At 39.3% G+C, this 24,896-nt stretch overlaps 1 protein-coding gene across 1 annotated transcript in view; it reads left to right on the forward strand.

Annotated features, from left to right (window-relative positions):
* The window catches only part of abcd3a (ATP-binding cassette, sub-family D (ALD), member 3a), a 67,510-nt gene extending 44,608 nt beyond the window's left edge, over window positions 1–22,902 (forward strand). Inside the window, exons 15-23 of the mRNA XM_078560818.1 lie at window positions 554–617; window positions 952–1,015; window positions 3,470–3,547; window positions 3,969–4,034; window positions 8,824–8,913; window positions 11,285–11,404; window positions 14,266–14,370; window positions 16,314–16,370; window positions 22,422–22,902. Of these exons, the coding sequence (XP_078416944.1) occupies window positions 554–617; window positions 952–1,015; window positions 3,470–3,547; window positions 3,969–4,034; window positions 8,824–8,913; window positions 11,285–11,404; window positions 14,266–14,370; window positions 16,314–16,370; window positions 22,422–22,499 (722 nt within the window). The 3' untranslated portion in view covers window positions 22,500–22,902. The remainder of the gene's footprint in view (window positions 1–553; window positions 618–951; window positions 1,016–3,469; window positions 3,548–3,968; window positions 4,035–8,823; window positions 8,914–11,284; window positions 11,405–14,265; window positions 14,371–16,313; window positions 16,371–22,421) is intronic.
* The last annotated feature ends 1,994 nt before the right edge of the window (window positions 22,903–24,896 follow it).

Raw genomic sequence — 24,896 nt, forward strand, 5'->3', positions numbered from 1 at the left:
CTGTATATATCTGTAAAGTTATAGTTGTGGGTGAAGGAGTATTGTAGCATAATTAATTTTTTCTTCTTAAATAAATGTTTTGTTCTTTTGTTGAAAGTTCATTAGCTGACTCCAGTGACTCTGTTCAGTAGCCACTCTCCACATATCTAAACAAACAAATTAAAAGCTAGAATCTATCAAGCTGGGTTCCACACTCGGATCAGGCTTATCCAGTGGTAACATCAGCTGGGATTATAACACAGATCAGCCATTACCTTATTGAATGGCAGAGTAGCCTCGATGGGTCGAATGGCATACTTCTGCTCCTATTTCATAGTTCGTATTTCCTAGGTATACAAATGACCTCTTAGACAAAGAGCAAATCAATGTTTGTCCCTGCAGAACCATGTTGAGACACACACTGCTGCTTTCGGGAGAGGACAAAATATCGGGGAGCTGACACACCAGCTAATCCCAAAGTGCCAAAATTCTTCCATGTATTATTCCCTTTAACATGCACTTGCTAGACTTAGTCACATTAAGTTTATACTTGATCTCTGATTTTCCTATTAAGGTTCTAAAAGACAATCTTTGATACCTGGCAGTGGGGAAATCATTATTATGGATCATGTTATCAAGTAAGTGTAATGCTGTATACTTAACTTGTAGACTGCAATGCAAATTTAAATTGTTCACCAAGCCTGGCCAATTGTTAGCTTTTTCCAGTTGATTATTAACACTTGTTTCATAATGATGTGTGAAAATCCTTTTCCATACACCCCATTGGCAAATCATTTTACAGTTTTAATTATTTATCCGTTATGGAATAAGCTAACTGATACCTAGATTCAGTGATTTTGTTAAAACTTACTTAAAAATGTGCGGCTGAGAAGGGTTAATAGGAGAAAGGTATCTGTTACTCTGGTTCTCTATGATATTGAATAGTGATATAAGACTATTTTTCCTCTTCAGATTTGAACATGTACCATTGGTGACACCGAATGGAGATGTTCTGATTCCAGAACTTTCTTTTGAGGTAAAGAATCTATCTATCATAGTTGGATTTCCTTGTACTGCAATACCTTTGATATTTTGTGGTTCATTGGTTTTTGTCAAATGAACTAGGATCAATCTAATATGAAAGCTGTACTGTAGAGGTTGGAAATCTGAAATAAAAAGAAAATGCTGGAAATGCTTAGCAGGTCAGGCAATATCTGTGGAGAGAGTATATGCCAATCTAAACCTTGATTTGAACCGTGGCCTACGTGCAAGCATTTTCCTTAGTCTCATTTGTGGGTTAGATGATGGTTGGCAATGATTAAGGAGAGTGGATGGACAGGCTTCACGTGCCACTGTACAACACATCCTAATGAGCAGTAGCATAATAATAAAGGCAAGAGTTTTGGGTGTTGACTGTTAGGCAGATATTAGTACAGTAATTAATGCAGAGGAGCCAACATTTTTCAATGTTGTGTCAACCTATAGTTTTAAACTATTACCTCTTAACAAGTGGGCTGTTAGGTTTGGGAGAGAGTACAGAGGAGATGCACAAGAATGATTCTAGGGATAAACAACTATAGCTATGAGGATAGATTGGAGAAGTTGGGTCTGTTTTCCTTGGAGAAAAGAAGGCTGAGAGGAAACTTGATAAAGGTATTCAAGATCCTGAGGGGTATTGATAGGAAATAGAGATAGTTTAAGTAAGTTTATATTGATATTTGTGGGTGTTAGGAATGAGTTTTAGCTTTATTGTTTAAGTTTGATTTGTATTTCTGTATCTGTGTGTTAAGGAAATGTCGAGTTTTAGTTTCACTTTAAAAGGTGCCTGCATTTCTAATGAGAGTTTATGACTGTAAGAGAGGTTAAGCAAACACAAGTAGAAAAACTGGGCTATTGCCTAGCAACAGGAGTCCAGAGAGGCAGGACCCTCCCACAGATACACAGAAGAAACTAGAAACAGCTGCCAGGCAGAAGCAGCCCAGAAGGCTCAGACAGCCAGTTCCAAGCTAAAGTTGATTGAAAGTAGCTGCCAGGGAGAGACACGAGCAAAGGGGACAGATAGCCAGTCCCAAGCTAAAGAAGAAAGTCCCCAAATCCAGGGGAGTGGAAGAGGAGAAAGTCTCAAGAAGACCTTCTAGTCAAAGAAAGGACAGGAACCTGGAAAAGGTCCTCTTTAAGTGAAGAGTGAGAAGCAGAGAAAGGCTTCAAGTTTAAAGAGATAAAGGCTTGTGAGAAGCCAGAAGGTCCAAAGAGACAACTGAAGGTCTGTAACTCTTTGCTATGGGCATATGAAGCAATGGTGTACGGTTGATAACTGAGTCAATGAGAAAGATTGCGTGGAGGAAAGCTTGAACCCATGTGGTGACCAAGTGGAGAGGAACATTGGAAGGAGAGTTCAAAACCCTGGAGGTGGACCCTTGCAGAAGGTGTCTTGAGAGAAAACATCAGTTTGGGAGAAGATGCCAAGGCAAATTCTTGGATAGTGAAGATTGGAAACCCTCATGTGAATGACGGAGTTCAGTAAGACTGGTTTACTCACGGTGTGACAAGCAGCTAGGGGGAGTTGAGAAGAGATCCAAAGCATCTGTTTCAGGTGACATCTGTCACTTGGTTCCAGAGTGTGGTGTGCCTGACCACAGGTCGCCTATTGGTACATGGACTGTGTACTTACAGTGAACTTTAGAGTATAAGATAGCTTTTGTAACTTGTTTTATCCTTACAAACCTGTATATATCTGTAAAGGTACAGATGTGAGTGAAGGAGTATTGTAATATAGTTCATTTTTTCTTGTTTAATAAATTTTTTATTCTTTTGTTAAAAGTTCATTAGCTGATTCCGGTGACTCTGTTCAGTAGCCACTCTCCACATATTTAAACAAACTAATAAAAGTTAGGATCTATCAAGCCAGGTTCCGCCCTGGGATCAGGCTTGTCCAGTTGTAACATCAGCTGGGATCATAACAGTATGGACAGGGTAAATAGTGAGAAACTGTTCCCTCTCGACCTACATCTAGAACTAGAGGGCACAGATTCAAAATAATGGGCAAAAGGAGTAAAAGTGATGTGAGAAAAAAATTTTTCACCCAGAGTGTGGCTGGAGTCTGGAGCGAACTTCCTGAAAGAGTGGTGGAGGCAGGTTCAATCGAGGTATTCAAAAGGGAATTGGGTTGCTATCTGGAAAGAAAGAATGTGCAAGGTTACGGGGATAATGCAGGGGAGTGGGATTGGGTAGGTTGCTCTTTCAGCGAGCCAGTGCAGACTCGGATGGGCCGAAAGGCCGCCTCCTGCACTGTAAAGATTCTGTGATTCTGTTTTGTTCTTTGAGATGAGAATTGTCTGAAGTATAAAGCAAGCAATTAAAGTTTTAATTGTAAAAAAGGCAAAACATTTGATTAATTTAAATTTTACTCGAAGATGTACTATTCAAGAAGTGTTTTTGAAAAATGTTTTTGATGTAGAACGTTTGCTTTAAATTTATTCTTATTATTCAGGTGAAGTCGGGGGCAAATGTCCTGGTCTGTGGTCCAAATGGCTGTGGGAAGAGCTCACTTTTCCGTTGTTTGGGAGAAGTAAGTGCAGATACATTGAAAGTTACATTGAATGTTCAAATATTATTTGTTCCCAAGTAACACTGAGATAGTTATTTGGTAGTACAGAATTTGAATAACGCTGAAAAATAGAGACATTTTTTGTCGAAGCTTTTTGTCTTGCATTCATCAGGACAATTTGCAAGAAAATATCAATGTCAGGGGAAACAGCATATTTATACTGTATGAGAAGAGAGTGCTGATTGGTTGGCAAGTGGACTCAAATTGCCTGGTTTAAATTTCAAACTGCTTTGCAGTTAACTGCCAGTTACCATCAACTGATGTATTCACCATGGCAACACCTCTACCTATCAGAATCCACTTGTGACATAAATGTCTCTTTTTTTCAGCAATACTCTAGCACTGAGATGTTAAGTTAAGCTGTCATTTTTTATATTGATAGTTATGGCCCCTATTTGGAGGACGTCTGACAAAACCAGACCGAGGAAAGCTGTTTTATGTACCACAGGTAGGATTGACATCTTTTTGGATCTTGAGTTATTTGACTATATAGATCATTTACTTTCACACATTAATCTAACTCAATGGAATGTCTATCTGCAATATATATGTGATAGTATCAGCCCCTCGGATTTTATGTATAGTCAATATTGCATTGTTTTTAACCTTAAAAGGAATATTTTTGCAATATTGTCAGCTTTTCAGTTTATTTAGATCCTATGATAAAATTCCCTTCATGTCAAATAAAATATGAGAAAGAAATCACGAATTAACAATCTATTAAAAACTCATGCAAAGGCTTGTGTCTCTTAAAATAAGTAAGATAGAAGTGAAATCTTTGCACGTGCGCTTGACTTTAACTTTCTTTATTCGTTCATGAGATGTGGACATCGCTGTCTAGACCAGCATTTATTGCCCATCCCTGTTTGCCCTTGAGAAGGTGGTGGTGAGCTGCCTTCTTGAACTGCTGCAGTCCATGTGTTGTGGGTACACCCGCAGTGCTGTTAGGAAGGGAGTTCCAGGATTTTGACCCAGTGAGAGTGAAGGAATGGTGATACAGTTCCAATTGCTTAATATTTGTGAATTTTGGCAGGATTATCCCAAATTTACAAAACTAAGGCACGATTTACAGAAGATTCATTGGTGCGCTTGCATTTATAGCAATGATTTAGTCAACTTCAAATAATTGGTCCAGAAATTCCTGGAAAGATAATGACGAGTTCATGGTGCCCACCATTATTTGTGCATTAAAAAATCCAGCAATTTTTGGTGGAGAAGAAAAATGGCATGAGATCCAATTCATCATAAATTGCTAGATGATATGCGCTCTTTACTGTTAGACACACCAAAGCAAAAAAAATTACCATCTTGTTGTGAGGCTCTTCATTATGTGTCATGAAATTGCTGGATTTATGCCAGCATTACAAATTAATCTTGCTGCACCAATTTAGGGCTGATAATCTCGTCCTAAGAACCCTGTCATGGTGCTGACTTACCACTCAGCCTTGCAGGCCCAGTAAGGGAGCTATGAAACTGCGGAATCTCAGTTCTGTAGTCAGTAAATTGTTTCTTTTTATTTAAAAAGTTAAAACTATAGATTTTTTCCTACATCTTTTTCCTCTCTTAATCCGCTCTCTTTTCCTCCATATCTAACTTGACTTTAATTTGCCCTATTTCCTTCTTTGTCATTCGCTCAATTGTTTTCTCTCTCTTTAAATTTAAATTTAATTAATTAAGGAGCGAGACCATTGGACCTGATGTTCATGTGTTCCCATGTGCCGTTTTTGACATTACCACGCTGTTAATGATCCAGCAATTTAAGGCGCAAAAATAATATGTGAATGGTGAAGAGAGAAGGCAAATTTGTGACACTTACTGCATGATGTCCCATTCCATCAATTTCTGGGCTAATAAATAAGTTACAAAGTTTGTGAGCTATGTGATAAATGTGAATGAATAGGTTATTGCCAATTTCAGTTACATTCATTCTTCATCTGCTTTTGTAATGTTGCAGTAAGAATTGCAGGTTTTGTGTGCAGGCCAGAGTAACATGACGCAACCTAAGGAAAGTCATCTTGGGGTCGCCATCTGCTTTATTACTTGAATACTATGACGAGGGGCTGAATAAGTCAGATAGTTAACTCTGAAAATTATTTCTTGCATAAAGGAAGAGGAGGCAAGGTAAACGCTCAGTAGTTAGTCCCTGAAGGAACAGTTCAAATCTTTTTAAATAGAATTGAAGAGAAGCAAGAGCTAAGGCCCATTTTGTGACGAGTGTTGAATTCTAGTTTTCCTACATATATCTGCCGAACAGATACAGCACAATTTAAAAAAAGTACTTGGTGTCAAACATCTTTTGCACTTGCAGAGAATCCTACCAGGCCTCCTGTACCTCATGGGACTGTGGGTCAGCTTTAATGGTGGGGTCAGAATCTTTAACAACATGAATGAAGATCTTTATATGTGCTGTGCAGATGGCTGAGGTGGGTCTAATCTGTATGATTAGAGTAAATGTCCATGATTCAACTGGGTGGGTCCAAGAACCAAAATGTTATTTTTAGTTTATTTCAGCAATTTGGCACTTTGAAAAATAAACCTACAAGCAGCAAAACTTAAATAGTCAAGTGCAAGGTGATTGAGAGTCGGCTTTAATGAGAGTGTCAGAAACTGTAAAATATGTGAAACGGGTAAGGGAAAATGTTGACCTTTCGGTTTTTTTATACCATAGATTTAGTACTGACTTTTCAAATTCCTAGCAAAATAAAGTTGGAGTATCAAGCATTATTTTAACAAAATAAGTTACATCTATTTTATATTTACAAGCTTTATTAATATCACCAAGTGGAAAACAAACTGGCTTGAATAGCTTGGGCAAGTTTGGAGAAAGGATCTAGATATCACCTTCTCATCAGAGGAAGATACATACATACATCAGCAAGAAAGACTTGGGCCAAGTGAGTTTATGGCTCGGAGTTTTCGGTCAGCGGCGAGGCAAGGAAGCTCACTGCTGACCTTGAAGAAAGCCTCGCTGAGAGATCTAGCAATTTTTCTGGTGAGAACTTTAACTCTCTTGCCATGCAGTGGATTACAGCCTTCTTTGATGGGTCTTGCCAATCTGGGGCTGCAGTGATATAATCAAGTTATTCAAGTGGCCAGTCACATGAAAGAATTCCCAAATAGCCAACCAGGGAATGAAAAGCACTAAAATCAAATAACTTTTAAAAATTTACATAGAACAATTTAAAGATTGAGATGTACACATGGGGTGAAGGTAGAAGCTGAAATATGAAAAACCTTAAATAAAAATTATTTGAAAAAAATTAGTTTAAAAAATCTAATAATTAATCATAATGAAACATTTAATAATGCCCCAAAAATATAGAATTTTTTTTTGTGGCTAGATCTGTTGTTCAGCAATACCTAGTAATCATTTCGCTGTTAAACATCCATCATACCTGATTGAAGAAGGTGACACTTTCTATGGGGTTTCTATACAACGCTGTGAGAGTGAAAAGTTCTCACCAAATCATCTAATTTCTGAGATTGCTGGCTGTAGGGGAAGAGGGTGCATGTCATAGCGCAGCCTGTGAAGGAACAGTGAGTGACAGATTGCAAATTCAAGATTTCTCCATTAGTCTGCTCATAGGCTAAGTGCTGAAGTTGCGGTCAGCTTCAAAGGGATAATAACAGTGAATAAATGCCATCATCACCATTCACCATCAGAAATCCTTGCAAAATTCAGGAAAATATTGAAATGCTGTACACGATGTACTGGGCACTAGTGCTAATGGTATCCTAGGATTAATGGTGATTGTGAAGAGAAATGCACCTAACCCCATGTGTTATTTTGTTAAAACCTTGGTGATTTTTGAGTAGTCTATTTAAAGCTCATAATTCATAGTTGGACTTAAGACTCCTATGACCAAGGCTCTTGAATATCAATAGTAGCTCAAGAGCAATTTCCATAGCAACCTGAAATAAATTATAGGAATTTAGAATTTAAAGTTGTCTTGGGTAGCCCACCATTCTGCAATTGTCTAGGAGTCTCCTAGCTTAATGACCAAACACTTTTGTGAGCACCCAGGAGGAAATATATCAGAGATGGGGGCAGCTGGGTGGTGGGGAGGGGCGGAAATAAAACTATTTCATAATTAAGAATTTTCAAATCAGGACAACAAAGCACCTGCTCATTTTCTAATTGGCATGTCAGACATCCAATCATGGGGGTATTGGTGGGGCAATTAGAGGTAGGAGGTCATATGATGAAACACCCAAGAATACGTCCAATCAGAGTTGGCAAGAGCATAAGATGTAGGAGGAGCAGAAGTAAGCCATTCGGCCCATCGAGTCTGCTCCGCCATCCAATGAGATCGTGGCTGATCTGATAATCTTCAACTTTACTTTCCTGCCTTTTCCCCATAACCCTTGGTTCCCTTACTGATTAAAAATCTGTCAATCTCAGTCTTGAATATACTTAACGACACAGTCTCTACAGCCCTCTGTGGTAAAGAATTCCACAATTTGACTACCCTTTGAGAGAAGAAATTCCTCCTCATCTCTGTCTTAAATGAACGCCCCCTTACTCTGAGATTCTGCCCTCTGGTCCTAGACTCTCACAAGGGGAAACAACCTCTCAGCATCTACCCTGTCAAGCCCCCGAGAATCTTATATGTCTCAATAAGGTCGCCTCTCATTCTTCTAAACTCCAATGAGTACAGGCCCAACCTACTCAACCCTCCCTCATAAGAAAATCCCTCCATACCCGGGATCAACCTTGTGAACATTCTCTGGACTGCCTTCAATGCCAATATATCTTTCCTTAGATAAGGGGACCAAAAGTGTTCACAGTATTCTAGATGTGGTCTAACATCCTAGATTCTGGAGCAAGCCTGTTTGAGGTTTGTGAATTACTCAGTCACAGTCTCTTAAATATATAATTTGAATATTGTACAAAAACAGTACTAAGCGACTTTGTTTGTAAAAATTATTTATTTTAAATTGTTTCTTCAAAAGAGGTTTACTGGGCATATGTCCTCAGTAGCAGCTGTCACTTAACTGTCTCACTTGACTTTCATTTAGGATAGGACATAAAGGTGTTAAGTATCTGAGATTTTATTTTATCAGTGAGATTTTATTTTATCAGTGTGTTTCAGCAACAAAATATAAAACTTGAACATTAAAGTCATATTATTTCAAATTAACTTTTGAACCCTAAGTTACTTCAAAAATAGGTTTCCAAATATTCCAATAAATCTATTTTAGATTCTCAAATTAAAGCAGCATTTATTGTCTTGCAGCGACCGTATATGACCTTAGGAACTCTGAGGGATCAGGTAATCTACCCAGACACACTGGAAGATCAGAGGCGGAAAGGAATATCCGATCAGGTATAACAAATATTATTGTCCTATGAAATTTGCTGCCCACTTTATGCTTTGAGCCCCCCTTAGCTTGTTACCATGCCTGTTGTGGCAAGTTCTAATCTTGGAGTAGACTGGATGGCGAGGAAGGAATTATAGAAAATGTAGTGTCAACTGTAAAAATGAGACAAAGGGGGAAATTGTCCCAGATTTGCACTAAGTGCAAAGGTTGTGTGCACTCACCTCCGAGTTCCCCTCAAATCCAGGTCGCCAGGTGCACATCTTTTAAAGGCATTCGTGAAGCACGCCATTCTGAAATCACGCCTATGTGGATGGTAAATTTGAGATGGGGGGATGATTCCGGTGAGCAGGGCTTATAATGAGATGCTAAAGTATTGAAAACCTCATCCTGCCTGTGGATGAGGCTTCCAAAACCTGCCTGTCAACTGTTAGGTTGGACGGGCAGCGAAAAGTTTACTTTAATTGATTACTTAATGGCTTTAACAGGCCTTTTAATTGTTGGCGGGCGTGCTGCTGGCTCCGGCACGCGCCCGCCAACCAAACTATTGCACAACTGCGCATTGATGTTGGCATGCTCGACTGACATCAACGCTCGTCATTTCACGCTCGAGCGGGTCGGGCACGCGCCCGCCGAGTGAAAATTTCTGCCCATGAATATGATATTGGCTGTATGATAGGAAACAGAGTAGTGGTTAATGAATGTTTCGGACTAGAGGAAGGTTTATAGTGAATCCCCCCGGGATTGGTGTTACGACTCCCGCTCTTTATGATATGTATCTTAAAGACATAGACATTGATGTACAGGACACAATTTCAAAATTTGTGGATTATACGAAACTTGAAAGTATTGTGAACCATGAGGAGTATAATGTAGAACTTAAAGGACATAGACACATTAATGGAATGGGCAGACAAGTGGCAGATAAAATGTAATGCAGAGAAGTGTGAAGTGATTCATTTTTGTAGGAAGAATGCAGAAAGGCAATATAAAATGAAGGGTACAATTCTAAAGGGGGTGCAGGGGGTCTATATGTGCAAAAATCATTGAAGGTGGCAGGACATGTTGAGAGTATATCTAATAAAGCATACAGCATCCTGGGCTTTATGAATAGAAGTGTAGAGTACAAAAGCAAGGATGTTATGTTAAATCTGTATAAATCATTAGATTATCCTCTATAAATAGAGAATTGCATCACTTTATGAAGGATGTGAAAGCATTAGGGAAGGTGCAGAAAAGATTTTAAGAATGGTTTCAAGGATGAGGAACTTTTGTTATGTCTACTGTTCTCCTTGGAGAAGAGAACATTGAGAGGAGATTTGATAGAGGTATTCAAAATCATGAGGGGTCTAGACAGAGTAGATAAGGAGAAACTGTTCCCATTGGTGGAAGAATCAAGAACCAGAGAGCACAGATTTAAGGTAATTGGCAAAAGAAGCAATGGGAACATGAAAAAAATTTTTATGCAGTGAGAGGTTGGGATCTGGAATGCACTGCCTGAGAGCGTAGTGGAGGCAGGGTCAATTGAGGCTTCCTTGCTTCACTATCATTCACCTCACCGTAAACCCTATGTACACTCCATCCAACCCTGTTTGCTACCCTCAAGGATGGGTGGTAAGTGTAGAATTTCCTCACCACTGCAATGAAGTATCAGCCTAGGTTGTGTACTCAGAATCATAGACTCTCAGAACCTTTACAATGCAGAAGGCCCATCAAGTCTGCACTGGCTCTCTGAAAGAGCATTCTACTTAGTCCCACTCCCCCTGCCTTATCCCCGTAATCTTGCACATTCCATTCAGATAGCAATCCAATTCCATTCTGAATATCTCAATTGAACCTGCCTCCACTACTCTCTCAGCAAGTTCGTTCCGGACTCATCCCCTCCCAGCCACTATCTTGGGTTGAACTGGGCTGTTCGCAATCTCAGTGACCTATTTTGACCCATGAGCCATATTCTGCCCATCACAAAGACTAACTTGAGCTGCGTTGAAGTCACCCTTGCAGAACTGGCTGTGATGTCATAAATAAGCATGTTTATACATAGCGAAGATACAGGGAAGTGGAATTAGTGATGAAATAGATGGCATCCACTTGTGCTGAAATTTCTATCGGTCTATGAATGTCTTAATTACACCTCATCCTATCAGAAAAATGTGTTAATGCAGAAAGGTCTTTTTTTGTCCATGCAGTGTCTAACAAGTTTTGGTATATATATTAAAAAGTGCTTTTCGGTTCATGAAATATACAGAAAAACATTGAAATCTTAAAGTCTGTTCAGTAATTTTTAAAAAAATGTAAATTCCACATCCACCATGCCATGTTTCCCTTGAAACCTTTAATAAATGGTTCATTCCACTTGTTGATGGTATTTGTCAACAGGTACTGAAGGAGTATTTAGACAACGTCCAACTTGGTCACATTCTGGAGCGTGAGGGAGGCTGGGATTGCATTCAGGACTGGATGGATGTACTCAGCGGAGGGGAGAAACAGCGAATGGCTGTATGTCTTACAACTCATCGATAATTTTAAAAATGTTATATCTACATGTATTTTGTTACATATTTGAGATTTATTATTTATGAGCATTTCATATAGTACTCTCATAACCTTTATACATTTTTAATTATTTGATATTGCAAATACTACATTTTTAATTCAAAAGAACTTTTTTAGCTGTGTAAGTTTTTCACATATAGGGCAGATGAACGACATGAAACAATGCAAACATGGTTTTAAACAAAAATCCAAGTAAATGCCCCATGAAATGTCAAGCCATTTTAACAATGATGCTGACAATCCTGAAGGAATTAAGCTTACAGGGGTGAAAGCCACCCTCCAGTCAGCACATTGGGTGGAGAGGAGTAACATGTGCTGTGGATAAAGGGGAGCCTGTGTACTTACTGCACTTGGATTTCAAGAAAGCATTTGATAAGGTGCCATATCAAAGGTTATTGTGGAAAATAAAAGCTCATGGTGTAGGGGCTAACATATGAGCATGGGTAGAAGATTAGCTGGCTGGCAGAAAACATAGAGTATGCATAATTGGGTCTTTTCCTGATTGGCAGGATGTAATGAGCGGAGTTCCACAGGGGTCTGTTCTGGGGCCTCATATTTTTACAATTTATATCAATGACTTAGACGAGGGGAGCAAAAGCACGGTAGCTAAATTTGCAGACGACACAAAGGTAGGTAGGAAAGTATGTTGTAAAGAGGACATGATGAGGTTGCAGACAGATATCAATAGGTTGTGAGTGGGCAAAAATCTGGCAGATGGAGTATAATGTGGGAATATGTGAAGTTGTTCACTTTGACAGGAAGAATAAAAAAGCAGAGTATTACTTAAACGAAGAATGACTGCAGAATTCCAAGGTGCAGAGGGATCTAGGTGTTCTAGTGCATGAGTCACAAAAGTTAATATGCAGGTACAGCAAGTAATTAAGAAGGCTAATGGAATGTTTTCCTTTATTACGAGAGGAATTGAACATTAAAGTAAGGATGTTACGCTTCTGTTATACAGGGCGTGGTGAGCCCACATCTCGAATACCGTGTGCAGTTTTGGTCTCCTTATTTAAGGAAGGATGTAGATGTGTTGCAGGCGATTCAGAGGAGGTTTACTAGATTGATACCTGGAATGAGTGGATTGTCTTATGAAGAAAGTTTGGACAGACTGGGCTTGTTTCCACTGGAGTTTAGAAGAGTGAGGGATGACTTAATTGAAGCATATAAGATCCTGAATGGTCTCAACAAGGTGGACATGGAAAGGATGTTCCCTCTTGTGTGTGAGTCCGGAACTAGGGGGCATTGTTTTAAAATTAGGGGTCGCCGTTTTAGAGCAGAGATGAGAATTTTTTTCTCTGTGGGTTGTGCGACTTTGGAACACTCTGCCTCAGCAGGTGGTGGAAACGGGGTCATGTAATAATTTACAGGCGGAGATAGATTGATTCTTGTTAGGCAAGGAAATCAAAGGTTACCAGAGGTAGATGGGAATGTGGAATTCAATCAGTTCAGCCTTGATCTTACTGAGTGGCAGAGCAGGCTCGAGGGACTGAATGGCCTACTTCTGTTCCTATTTCGTATGTCCAGTCAGCATATTGGTTGGAGAGGAGTAAGGAAGGAGGCTAGCATTTGAGGGAAGGAAAGTAAGCCCCAAAAGACCAGAATATTGGGAGAGCAGCTCCTGCATAGTGTTGTAATGTAATTTGTTACTGTAGTGGTGTCAGATGAATTTTAGCAAATCTTTCAATATTTCTGAAAATATATTTTGTGTATTGACAGATTAAGCTCTATCACTTGCTTCCTCTCCAGTTCATTCTGTATGTCTGAAAATATTTTATCTGATATAACATATTTTCTTCCCCTACTGTCTGTTTTCTTATGTAGAAATTATTTGTGCCTCTTAATCTCAATTAACAAGACTTCTGAAATGGTAGTTTATGAATCCCACAGATTTTCCTGGAATAAACTCACTAGTGAAGGAGATTTTTGTTTCCTTTTAGATAATTCCGACTAATAATGTACCAACTTAGGTGTATGCGTTTGTTTCTTTTTCTCCTCAATTTTGACCATTTTCTTTATCCCTCCTCTGGAAAGCATATTCCAGCCCATAGCAGCATTGATAAACATGCTTAGAAATATGTCATTTATCTATGCTCTCAGTTGGTCGGTAATATACCTAAAGGCATCTTAAAAAAGGGGAAATCTTGTTACTTAATTTACTCTTTTCCTTCCTTAAATATTTCCTTTCCCTACTCCTACCTTTAAAAATAATTTTGCTGCCAATGGCACCTTCCTTGCTGCATCCTGGTCTCAAAATTCAGACACATAAAATGTCTCTATGCATTTGCTGCTTTGTACAGAATGCTAGAGAATGGTCTGCTTACAACACTTTCCCCTCTCTTCCTTCTGGTAGAAGTGCTTTCCCTATGCTTTCCTTTTTCTGTTGACCCAGATGAGATTATGAGCTGCATGATGAATTGCAGACACAGAACATGATCTATCAGCTTGTGGTAGAGTTCTTTAGCTTATTAGCCCACGGTGCCATTCAGAATTTCCTTCATTGTAAAAGAGTTTATTCCAGAATGATATAAAGTCTATGCTACCATTTTAGTGTCTCTCTTTGGAATCTTCGTACAGTTTCACTGTTCAACATATATTTTGTTCAAGTGTTTTATAGGTAGTTGATTTACATTTATGGTTTCAATTATAATGCTGTCGTGTTTTCAAAAAATATGTACCATTGTAGCTTAACAAAGCCAGGACAGGCTAACAGCTGGTTTGATCAAAAGGAATATCCACTTAAAAAAAATTGACTTCTATGAGCCACTGCTGATGATGTGTTGTTTCATTTTTCTTTAATGCAGATGGCTCGATTATTCTACCACAAACCACAGTTTGCTATTTTAGATGAATGTACCAGTGCGGTTAGTGTAGATGTTGAAGGCTATATCTATAGCCACTGCAGAAAGGTAAGCTATATTACTGGAGGGAAATAAGAAATAAAATGCTATACCTAGACATAAGGTAAATACTTACAAACAGCAGAGTCTTACTAAATTCATTTTTTATTGCTTAAAGAATTCTATGCTGGCTGTCAGTCTGTAGAAATTGATATATTGTTTATAGAATGTATTGAAAATTGGAGCAAAATCCAGGTAAATGTTATAGGTTAGATTTTGTGAATGAGTAGAATTTCACGTGCCAGGAATACTTTGGAGGATTTCAGGTACAGATATCAACAAGCCCCACAAAATTTTATGTTAATTTGGGAGGCATATATTGCCCTTCTCAAGGGCAGTTAGGGATGGGCAATAAATGTTGGCCTGGCCAGCAATGCCCACATCCCATGAAAGAATTTAAAAAACTCATCAAGACTAACAGGATTTTCCTCCACATCTGAATTTCTTCCTGGGGCGTTCTTGATCACTTGAGGATAGGAATTTTCCAGATTATTTTTTCCCTTATTAGCCCTGAGTTTATTCTCCCTTTTTTGCTTATCCCAGGAGGTTATGTGGCCCCAGTGGAGGGGGTTAGATAGAAAGTGTCTGGTCATGATGTTCCTTTCATCATGGTGTGGGGCAGGCTGGATGGATCAGCTGGCCCTTTCCTGCCAATCAATTTTGTATGCCACATGTGCAATTCTTGCATCTGAATTTCTGGTCAGGACAGGCAAATTTGTAAAATCTACCCTGGTGTGAATTTGTGTTGCAACCTCTTTCTGGAGGTGAACTTCAGTGATTTTTCTATTATGCACATACTAATGGGTCTCAAATACAACAATATATGATATGCAAGTTGGTAAGTTCATTTATACAGAAAACAAATTTGGAGAATGGTGGGAACTGCAAACTATGCATGAAAAATAATGGTGGGAATGCAATACCTTTTGGTCAAGCCATCAGAGACATTAAAATGCATGAGGCACCTGAGTAATCATAACAGATTCTCTTTCCTTTAGCTTTCAAGCTGAAGAAAAGATTTGAGGATGAATTTGGTCTATGGCAAAACCATAAAGTGACCAGAAGCAAATTGGCAGCTTGTTTTATGCCATGTCTGATTTCTGTTTAAGTAAATGGAGGAAAATTTGACTTGGTCTAAAATGGACAGCCAATTCACTATTGTCCATTCCACACTATCACCAAGGACCAATTTCACACCTGTCATTTTTGTGGAAGCTGAACTAATAACGAATCAAAAATATCAACAACTTACAATATTGCAAAAATAGTTTTGAATTATAAATTCATAGCTGCAGATTTTTAAAGGATGAGATTTTTCAAAATGGTTTTTTCATTTTTTGTGAATGTTTTCCATTCTCAACAGCATTGACTCCTTGCTGGGGGAGTATGTTCCCTAGGCCACAGTCATCTTCTGTACTTTCAACTTTTTAGTTATTTAAACGACAATGTATATTTTTACTTCTAATTTGGCCTCCCGTGCTGTTACTCATGAGGGGTAGGTAAATGTATTTCTCTTGAGACTCTTTGAATCAGTCTGTAACTGATACTAAGAGGTGGCTGAAAGTGGCCCAATGTAGACACACTCTCTTTTTCCCATTGCTCTCCTCCCTATGAACAAGAGCTTGACTTTCCACTTAGCAGCCTCTGTGATTGACACAGCTGAGATCATGCACTTTATGGGCACTGCAGATCTGAAGCTGTGTGGTACTGCTTCAGCTCAGCATGCTTGATCTTCATTATTCTGCATTCTTATGATAAGCCTTTGTGCATAAACCCCTTGCAGTGATTTTTTTTATATGCCTGAAGGAAATGCTGTCATATTTGTTAGACATTTTTTATACATGTTATAAATTATCCCATTAATACAACTTGTGCACAGTCCCCTCTCAGAGGGGCACTCTTTAATATTGTGTCCCTTATATTGACTGTAATCTGTATCATTTTTGTTCTAGGTTGGCATCACTTTGTTCACTGTGTCACATAGAAAATCTCTCTGGACTCACCATGAGGTTAGTACTGTAAAGCTGGATGACAGGGTTTAAATTTAGAAATGCAATAAAATAAAATCCAGAAAATAAATGGCTAACTACTTCCACAAAGAAAGGATCTTCACATGAGCCCATTAAGCATGTAACAGTATAATTTTAAACAATTGCATTTTGAGAGACACCATATGGTAGAGAGCCCTACAGACAGGATGAGTGATGTTTAACCCAATTCATCTCTGAATTTAACCATAGTGTAGAACTGAGTTAGATTAAATTTATAAAGATAGAAGTATAGGCACAAAGATTGACAATTTAAATGATCATGAATCAAATTGTTTCTTCATACACACGTACTTTCTAGCTGAATGTTGCCAGAATGCATATTAACCTTAAACAGTCAAACAGAAAGTAAAGAGTAGCACAAAGGCAAAACAAGTATTAAAACCTAACTGGGTGGCACTTTCTTTTTCTGCTTTGTCCTGTGAGCTTAGATTTCCACATCTAGGCCTATTTCAAACTGCCTTCGTACATGCTCAGAAAAGGAGAGCTGTCAGGTTTATCAAAGTTGAACACAAAAGCAAGATATTACAGTTGCTGGAAATCCGAAATAATGATAGAAGATGCTGGAAATACTCAGCAGGTCAGGCAGCATCTATGGAAAGAGAAACAGTTAGCATTTCCTTTTTCCTCTGCTGCTGCCCCCTCCCCACTTGGTTGACAGGATTCTCCACTTTGTCTGTCCTAACTCTCACCTTTACCCCCTCTACGATAGCGTTCCACTTGTCCTCACCTTCCACCCCACCAGGCTCAATATTCAATGGATCATCTTCTGTCATTTTTACCACCTCCAGCATATGGACAAAATCAAAAGCATCATCTCCCCTTTCAACATTCCAAAGGGACCATTCCTCTTAAGATATCCTGGTCCATACCTCAATATCCCCTCCCCTTCCCAGAGCACCTTTGCACGCAGGCGCAGGAGATGCAACATCTCCTCTTTCACTTTCTCTCTCTTTACAGTTCAAGTCCTCAAACACTCATTCAAGATGAAACATCAATTTACAGATGCAGTAATTCCCAGTTCTAAGTTGCCCTGTTTTAAGTCGTTACGGATTAATGTCAGTCAGTCAATAGGGCTGGTATTCGTGTTTAACATTGGGAGTTTCATTTTAACATTGTTTTTCGCCAGGTTTGAGTAGGGTCTTGTGACCTGATTGACACCATTTTGGAGCAGCTGCTCCCGCTCCTTGACCCTCCTGGTTGTTGATGACCCTCCCTCTTGCTGCTGACACTCCCTCTCACCAACCTGGTTGCTGCTGACCCTCCCTCTCACCAACCCTCCTGAGGCTGAATAGTATGGGTGGATGGACGGCTCGCAACCCCGTAAGCATAGGTGGGTGGGCTTAATAAGGGCTAAGTGGGACTTCCATCTCTCAATGGGGAGGAAGTCCTGCCCTTGGGAGCTGCCGGCCAATCCGATTGGCCGACAGCACCATCAATCCCAGCAGTGCCAAGAGCTCATTAGTGGCCACTGCTGGGAATGCAATAAGAAGGGGAAGAAGGCCCATGGATCCCCAAAGCTTGTAAGCCTGGGGTCTTGGGCAGGAAGGGTTTTGGTAGGTCAGGGAGGGGAGATGAGGGAAGTGTTGGGTTTAAGATTGTGGGGAGTTAGGAAGGAGGGGTCCATCTTAGGTGGGCTGCCCCCCACCCCCGGGTTCACAAAGGGCAGCCCCCAAAGCTTGAGCCCCGTTTTCCTTCCCACCCTTTGAAGATTGGGCTGCCTGTTCCCAGCCAGCTGCCCATGCCAAATGTTTTATGGTGTGGGCAGCATATTATCATGGCCAATTGGCTTGGTAACAAATTTTTGAGACACCTTACCCTTCCAGGGTAATCTGAGGTAGACTGGGCACTTTTCAGGACCGGAAGTGGCGGCCTTAGCCCATTCATGAGTTTGCGTTATACATAGCGAACGATGATCTGATCAGGGCAGCCATTATCCCGCAGGATGGCTTTGCTCCCGCCCCCCAATTTCAGCATCAAGCTTGCGTGGTGTGCAAATGGCTCGGGCCCTACTTAGGAGGTTGTCGATAAGGCCAATCTTATAGCACGTGGAGCTGTGGGATCCCCAACCTGTATGTTGAACAGTGAAGGTAGGCTTGCGGTAGATAGCAGTATTGGTTCAAAAATTTGAGCAACAGATGAAGCCAGCCATTGCACGCTGTTACTATGCAGTAGCAACACGAGTGATATTCTCCACCAAGAGGATGCTGCTATCAAGCCAAAAACACGTTCTGCCTATCTCACAAATAAGTAATGTGGTATATGAATTTCATTGGCAGTGTGATGCCAGGTATATAGGCCATACATCCCCACGACAGGCCATACATCCCCACGACTGACGGATCGTACCAAACAGCATGTCCCTTTGGCTGTTTGCAACAGGCAAAATACTAACTGTACCCAACCAGTCCATGCTTGCAAAACTCAAAACATAGTGTCCAACATTAGATGTGATTCCACGATTGGGCAACACCTGCTAAACAATCCTGATTGTGCTAAGAATTACACTGAAAACCAATTTAAGATTATCATTTGGGCTTGCAGTGTGGTTTACCTAAGCATGCTGGAAACCACATATATTCACACACCGGGCCCTGTTCTTTGCAGACAGAAGGAACATGTCCACACATTGCACCTTTTTCAACTAAACATAAACTTGAGGACCTGGTTCATTCCCCTGGGCAATGCCTGGACCAATCGGAGTTGACCTGCCTGGTTTGAATTTGAACAAAGCTGGGCAGTTAACTATCCCATGCTGCATTCTCAATTATAGCATTTCCACCAGAGCTCACTTGCAACTAATTAACGCACTCTTCTCATGCAGTATAAATTGTTATTCCCCTTCACTGTGGGTAGTTTCTTGCGAGCTGTCCTGCAATACAAAGAGCTTTGATAGCATGTCTTTTTTTTTCAGCAATACTCAAGTACCTAACAACTATTTTAAAAGTTATTTCATTTAGGAATTTAGCAATGTAAATTATTTCAACTTAACAGGGTATAATGTTTTGATTTTTTTTCTGATAATCTAACTACAGCTGTTACATTGGCTATAATGGGAAAACCTCATTTACTTAATGTTGTTTTATTTAAAGTTGCACTTTTCAGGAATGTAACTGCAATGTTAAGCGAGGACTTATTGTACTTCTTTCAATTTAGTTAACTGTTTTTGCCACCCACAGTGAGGTTTCCTTTCCATCGGAGAAACCAAACTCAGATTTGGTGATCACTTTGCCATTCTGTCCACAAACATGATCCAGAGCTTCTGGTCACCTGTTATTTTAATACTCCATCTTCCTGACCTATCTGTCCTCAGCCTCCTGCAGTGTTCCAGTGAAAGTCAACAGAAACTTGACAAACAGCACCTTATCTTCAATTAGGCATTTTACAGCCTTCTGGACTCAACAATGAGTTCAACAATTTCAGACCATATCCACTGCCCCCATTTTGTTCCCTTTATTTTGCAGGTTTTGCTTTTACTCTTGTTTTTCTCTTGTTTTTGCTTTGGGATTGCAGCTGTTCTTTATTCTGCCATTCACACCACCTCTGGATGTATCTTTTGTTTATTTTCTTGTCCTATTACCATTCCTTTTGGCCTTGCCACAACAACTCTTTTGTCATTTAATCCCTCATTTCACCCGAACACAGACCTTCCCTTTTGTTCTTTTTCACACCTTCTCCCCTTTTAATTACTTAAACTGATTACATTTCCAATTTTTCCTGGTTCTGGTGAAAGGTCATCAACCTGAAATATTAATTCTGTTTCCCTGTCCACAGATGTTGCCTGATCTAAGTATTTCCAGCACTTTCAGTTTTTATCAAATTTTAAGTTTATTATTATGATGATCCACAAGTAACATTCGCACCGCACAAGTCCCAGGCAGTGTCCATCTCCAGCAAGAGAGAATCCAACCATCTCCCCTTAACATTCAATAGTATTACTGTCGCTAAATCCCTGACTATCAACATCCTGGGGGGTTACCATTGACCAGAAACTGAACTGGACCAGCCATATAAACACTGTGGCTACAAGAGGAGGTCAGAGGCTGGGAACTCTGTGGAGAGTAACTCACCTCCTGACTCCCCAAAGCTTGTCCACCATCTACAAGGCACAAGTAGGAGTATGATGGAATACTCTCCACTTGCCTGGATGAGTGCAGCTCCAACAACACTCAAACAGCTTGACACCATCCAGGAAACAGCAGCTTACTTGATCAGCGCCCCATCCACAAACATTCACCACTGACGGAGTGCCAGCAGTGTGTACCATCTACAAGATGCACTGCAGCAATTCACCAAGTTTGACAGAACTTTCCAAGCCCATGACTTCTATCACCTATAAGGATAAGGGCAGCAGATGCATGGGAACACCACCACCTGCATGTTCTTATCCAAGCCCCACACCATCCTGACTTGGAACTATATCGCCATTCCTTCACTGTCACTGGGTCAAAATCCTGGAGCTCCCTCCCTAATAGCACTGTGGATGTACTTACACCAAATGGACTGCAGCAGTTTAAAAAGGCAGCTCACCACCACCTTCAAGGCCAATAAGGGATGGGCAATAAATGCTGGCCGAGCCAGCGAAGCCCGTATCCCACGAAAGAAATTTTTAAAAATTATGATCAAGTCAGTGTGCCCAACTTTTCTAACTTTGAAGGGCCATTGTGTAGACTTTATACTGAAGTTGGAATATTCTGCTTATTTATCCAGGAGTTGTCCAAAGTTAATAAGACTGTATGTGGTATTTTATCATTTTCCTCTAGTTTTTTTGAAATTCTCTGTGTCAACAACAATATAGATTTTTATCATGCATTCAAGATGGGAAAATAGCCCTGGCAATTTTCTGGACTATTTTGACTGTTTTTAGCCTTTTAGAATTGCATTTGAAAGCAGTGTTGGCAAGAAGCTGGAATGATGGTAATAGAATCGGGAGGAGTTTCTGATCTAAGCTAGAACCGTCCAGGGAGACATAGGACAAAAATGAGACCGTTTTCCCTAAATAAGAGAGAAGAAGCCGATTTATGCTGCTGTCATACACCTTCTGGTGGGCAGTTACAAAATGGTGCAAGAGCAGGCAGGATATACTTTTGTCTTTCTCTGTCATGATGCATTGAGAGAACGCATCAAAGAACAGGAAGAAAACTGAAGGGAGAAGATAACTTTGAGCATAATGTAGTGAATCATTTGATTTTTTTTTTAAACAATGAAAATCCAGGAATATAACAGGATCAGAATAGTATTATGATAAACTGGAATAAAAAATCACAGCACATTTTGTATTTTTATAAAATTCCACTTTTTTTGCTTTTTCAAAATTTCCCCAATCATAACTATTCAATATTAAAATAATGGTCTCATTTAAACATCTGACACACGAAGATTGTATTGTTACAACCCCCTCTTTGCTTTCTGCATTGCAAACTGCAGACTTAAATAAAAGCACATTGGACCTTCTAGTTTCATAAAAGTTAAAACATTGGGCGGCATTTTATGGCCCCTCCCGCCGGCGGGATTTTGCAGCCCCGCCAAAGCCAATGGACTTTGGAATGGCTCGCCATATTTTCCGGTCCCATCCCCGCTGCGACGGGGCCATAAAATTCCACCTATTGTTCAAGTTATAAGCGATTTGGTAGCAAAGCCATACTTTGAAATTTCTAAGTTCTTTTAATACAACTTTAGATTGTTATGGAAAAATTTAAGCGACTCAAATTCTCACTTCTCTTAATCCAAGTATGAGTTGGTGTCTACCTTTACAGATTGAACAAAGCTGTTAATTTGGAAATTGAATAAATAAAGATTCTAGGATGGGCTGCCTTATGAAAGGCTGTATAATGTAATAATATAATGTAATACAGCGGATAGTTGTGATTACAAAGTATTGCAGGTCATCAGCACTACCCTCTAAATTCATTATTGCTAATATCAGTACTTAAAACTAATTCATTTTAAGCTGTGAATTTCATATATTTGGCACTTTCAGGTGATTTATTACATATTTCTTTCTGTTCCCAGTATTACCTGCACATGGATGGCAGAGGCAATTATGAATTTAAGCCAATTACTGCAGATACGGTGGAATTTGGCTCTTAAGCTCTGTCAATTTGATTATGGAAGAAGCAGACTGAATTGCAGAATAAATCTGTTCAATATGCATTCTCTTGTACACTAACTGAATACTTCAACTTGTAATTAATGTCACTTTTAAAAGGTACTGTAAAAACTAAATAATTACACCGATTAATTTGTAGTGTTGTTGAGAGCTGTATATTTGGAAATATTAATACGGAGGCTAATACATCTAGTAAAATCCATCTAGGAAATGTTTGTTTGAATTAATTAATATCTTAAGATAAATTAAAATGTTTTATGTACAGTACAGATGAAGTAACCTAGGAATGCACTACCTAATGGCATGTTCTTAATATGCAGTAATTTGATATCTGCAAGTCATTTCCTAATGTTTTACAGAAAAAATAAATGTTAAAACATTTCACGTTTTTTGTGTTCCTGCATTATGATTAATTGATTGCATTGGTGGTCAACAACGCATTATATTTAGAGTATTACATCTCGTTTTGATCACTAATTATGAAAGTAGTTCACTCATTTGGAATAGCATCTGTGAAACAGCTGAGCACAAGGCATATGAGATCTCTTTATTTAAAAAAAAACACTCGATCTGAAAGAAGTCTGTTTTGTTCTTCATCATCTTAAATCAGACGCAAAGCTGAAACATCGCAGCAGTCAAACTTACCAAAAAATACAAAGATATAACCCTCAGTTCTTCCCAGCAGAGTCATACATGTATTTTCCCCCCCAGGAAAACCAGTAATTTCCTAGCAACAGAAATTCCTTCCAGTTGACTTCAGAATGTTCCCATTTATAGCGAGACTAAATGGGAATTGGCTTCAGAATCAATGTAGCTCGACTGAATTTATTCGACGCAAAAGTGGACTCTACTAGCGAAAGGTGAAGAAACATGAAGGGTTCTCAGAACAAAGTCGAACTCCCGTCAATTCATGACACCATGAACCGACGTTCTTTTGCCTTTGATCATTGGAGCTTATTGCAACCTCTAATTATGATGCAGTACTCCATGAGCCGCAGGAATGACCTTATATCATATAATGAGAAATTCATTTGTTACATTTTAAGATTACCATTTTGGTAATTGTAGTTCCCCATTTATAATTGACTAAGTTTGTAAGGAAAAGCAACTTTCAACACTTTTGTTAGGAAGCTGGCGTGTTGATAAACTCAGTTAATTGGCTCATACGGATGATTTGGTGCATGACGGAAAGTTCACGGAACAGTTGCTGTTTTCTAATAAATACCGCGCTACAATTTTCTGCTTTTAAAAAAATAAGTACAGAAAAAAATAAAACTACACAAGTGGAAGGTTGGGCTTTATCACCGGCGTTCTGATTAGTCTCTTCAGCTTGATAATGGACTTGTTAAAACGAATGCTTCACTTGGTAACAGTTTATTTGCAGTTAGTGGTGTCATTTCCACAAGAAGGTAAGTTGCGTTCGTTTTACTGTAATCCTATAATTTTATTTATTTGGTATCCTTTATGTGTTGTCTGTACTTTAATAAAATAAAAACGTTGTGCATTGAAAGTTAACATTGCAGCTCTCGGAAATGCTTCAACAACAGAAAACTACACGGTATAGAATCCATTCATCTCCTCGGATGCAATCATAAAATATTAAATAACAGCGCGAAATGTGTAAACAAAATGACAAACTCCCTTTTAATGTGCCATTAAATTAATATACGTGCTCAATGTAAAACGAATAACGTTATATTTGCATTGTGATACACGGTATGTTTCTATCGCCTTTTCTGCTTTAAACAAATGCAGACATTTTCTACAGATCCTGGTGTGCAAATGAAGGAAGTGCGCTTGCAGCATATATAGACAACGAAAGTTTGGAATCAACATGAATAAATACTGTAGTTAGATGTATCCGAACAGGTGACAACTGAAGACAGTCATATACAACAACATAGCAAGAGCAGACACCTTAACGTATGGTTTCAAATATGGAAACACTTACTCCCATCTGCCATTATAATCTGTAAACTACATCTTTTAAACCTGATAACTTATTTTTAAATCATATCATTGCAACTCTTCATTTCTGAAAAAAAAAGGCTAATGTTTTTGTCCGTTACTAGGCTGATCTATTCCATGGTACTGTAACAATCAGTAATTAAAGCGGATATCCTACAGGCAAGGCAAAATACAGACAAGCGATAAATTCCCAGGAAAAACTTTTTAAAAACATTGATCAATCCGACGGCGAAAGTGATGACTTTATTGCAATTTCCAGGCGAACGGGTTAACTGGAGCAGGGTGCACAGATGAAATTCAGTTTTAGAGTCATGTATTCTGTCCTTATTTTCGAGTAATACTTTGCCGAAAGTTGCGCAGAGCTGGAAATGATGCAGGAGTTTCTCTGCTGCATAGGCTGAGTTGCTGCG

This window comes from Cetorhinus maximus, chromosome 17 (assembly GCF_964194155.1).
Source record: "Cetorhinus maximus chromosome 17, sCetMax3.hap1.1, whole genome shotgun sequence".
In the NCBI taxonomy this organism is placed as follows: Eukaryota; Metazoa; Chordata; class Chondrichthyes; order Lamniformes; family Cetorhinidae; genus Cetorhinus; species Cetorhinus maximus.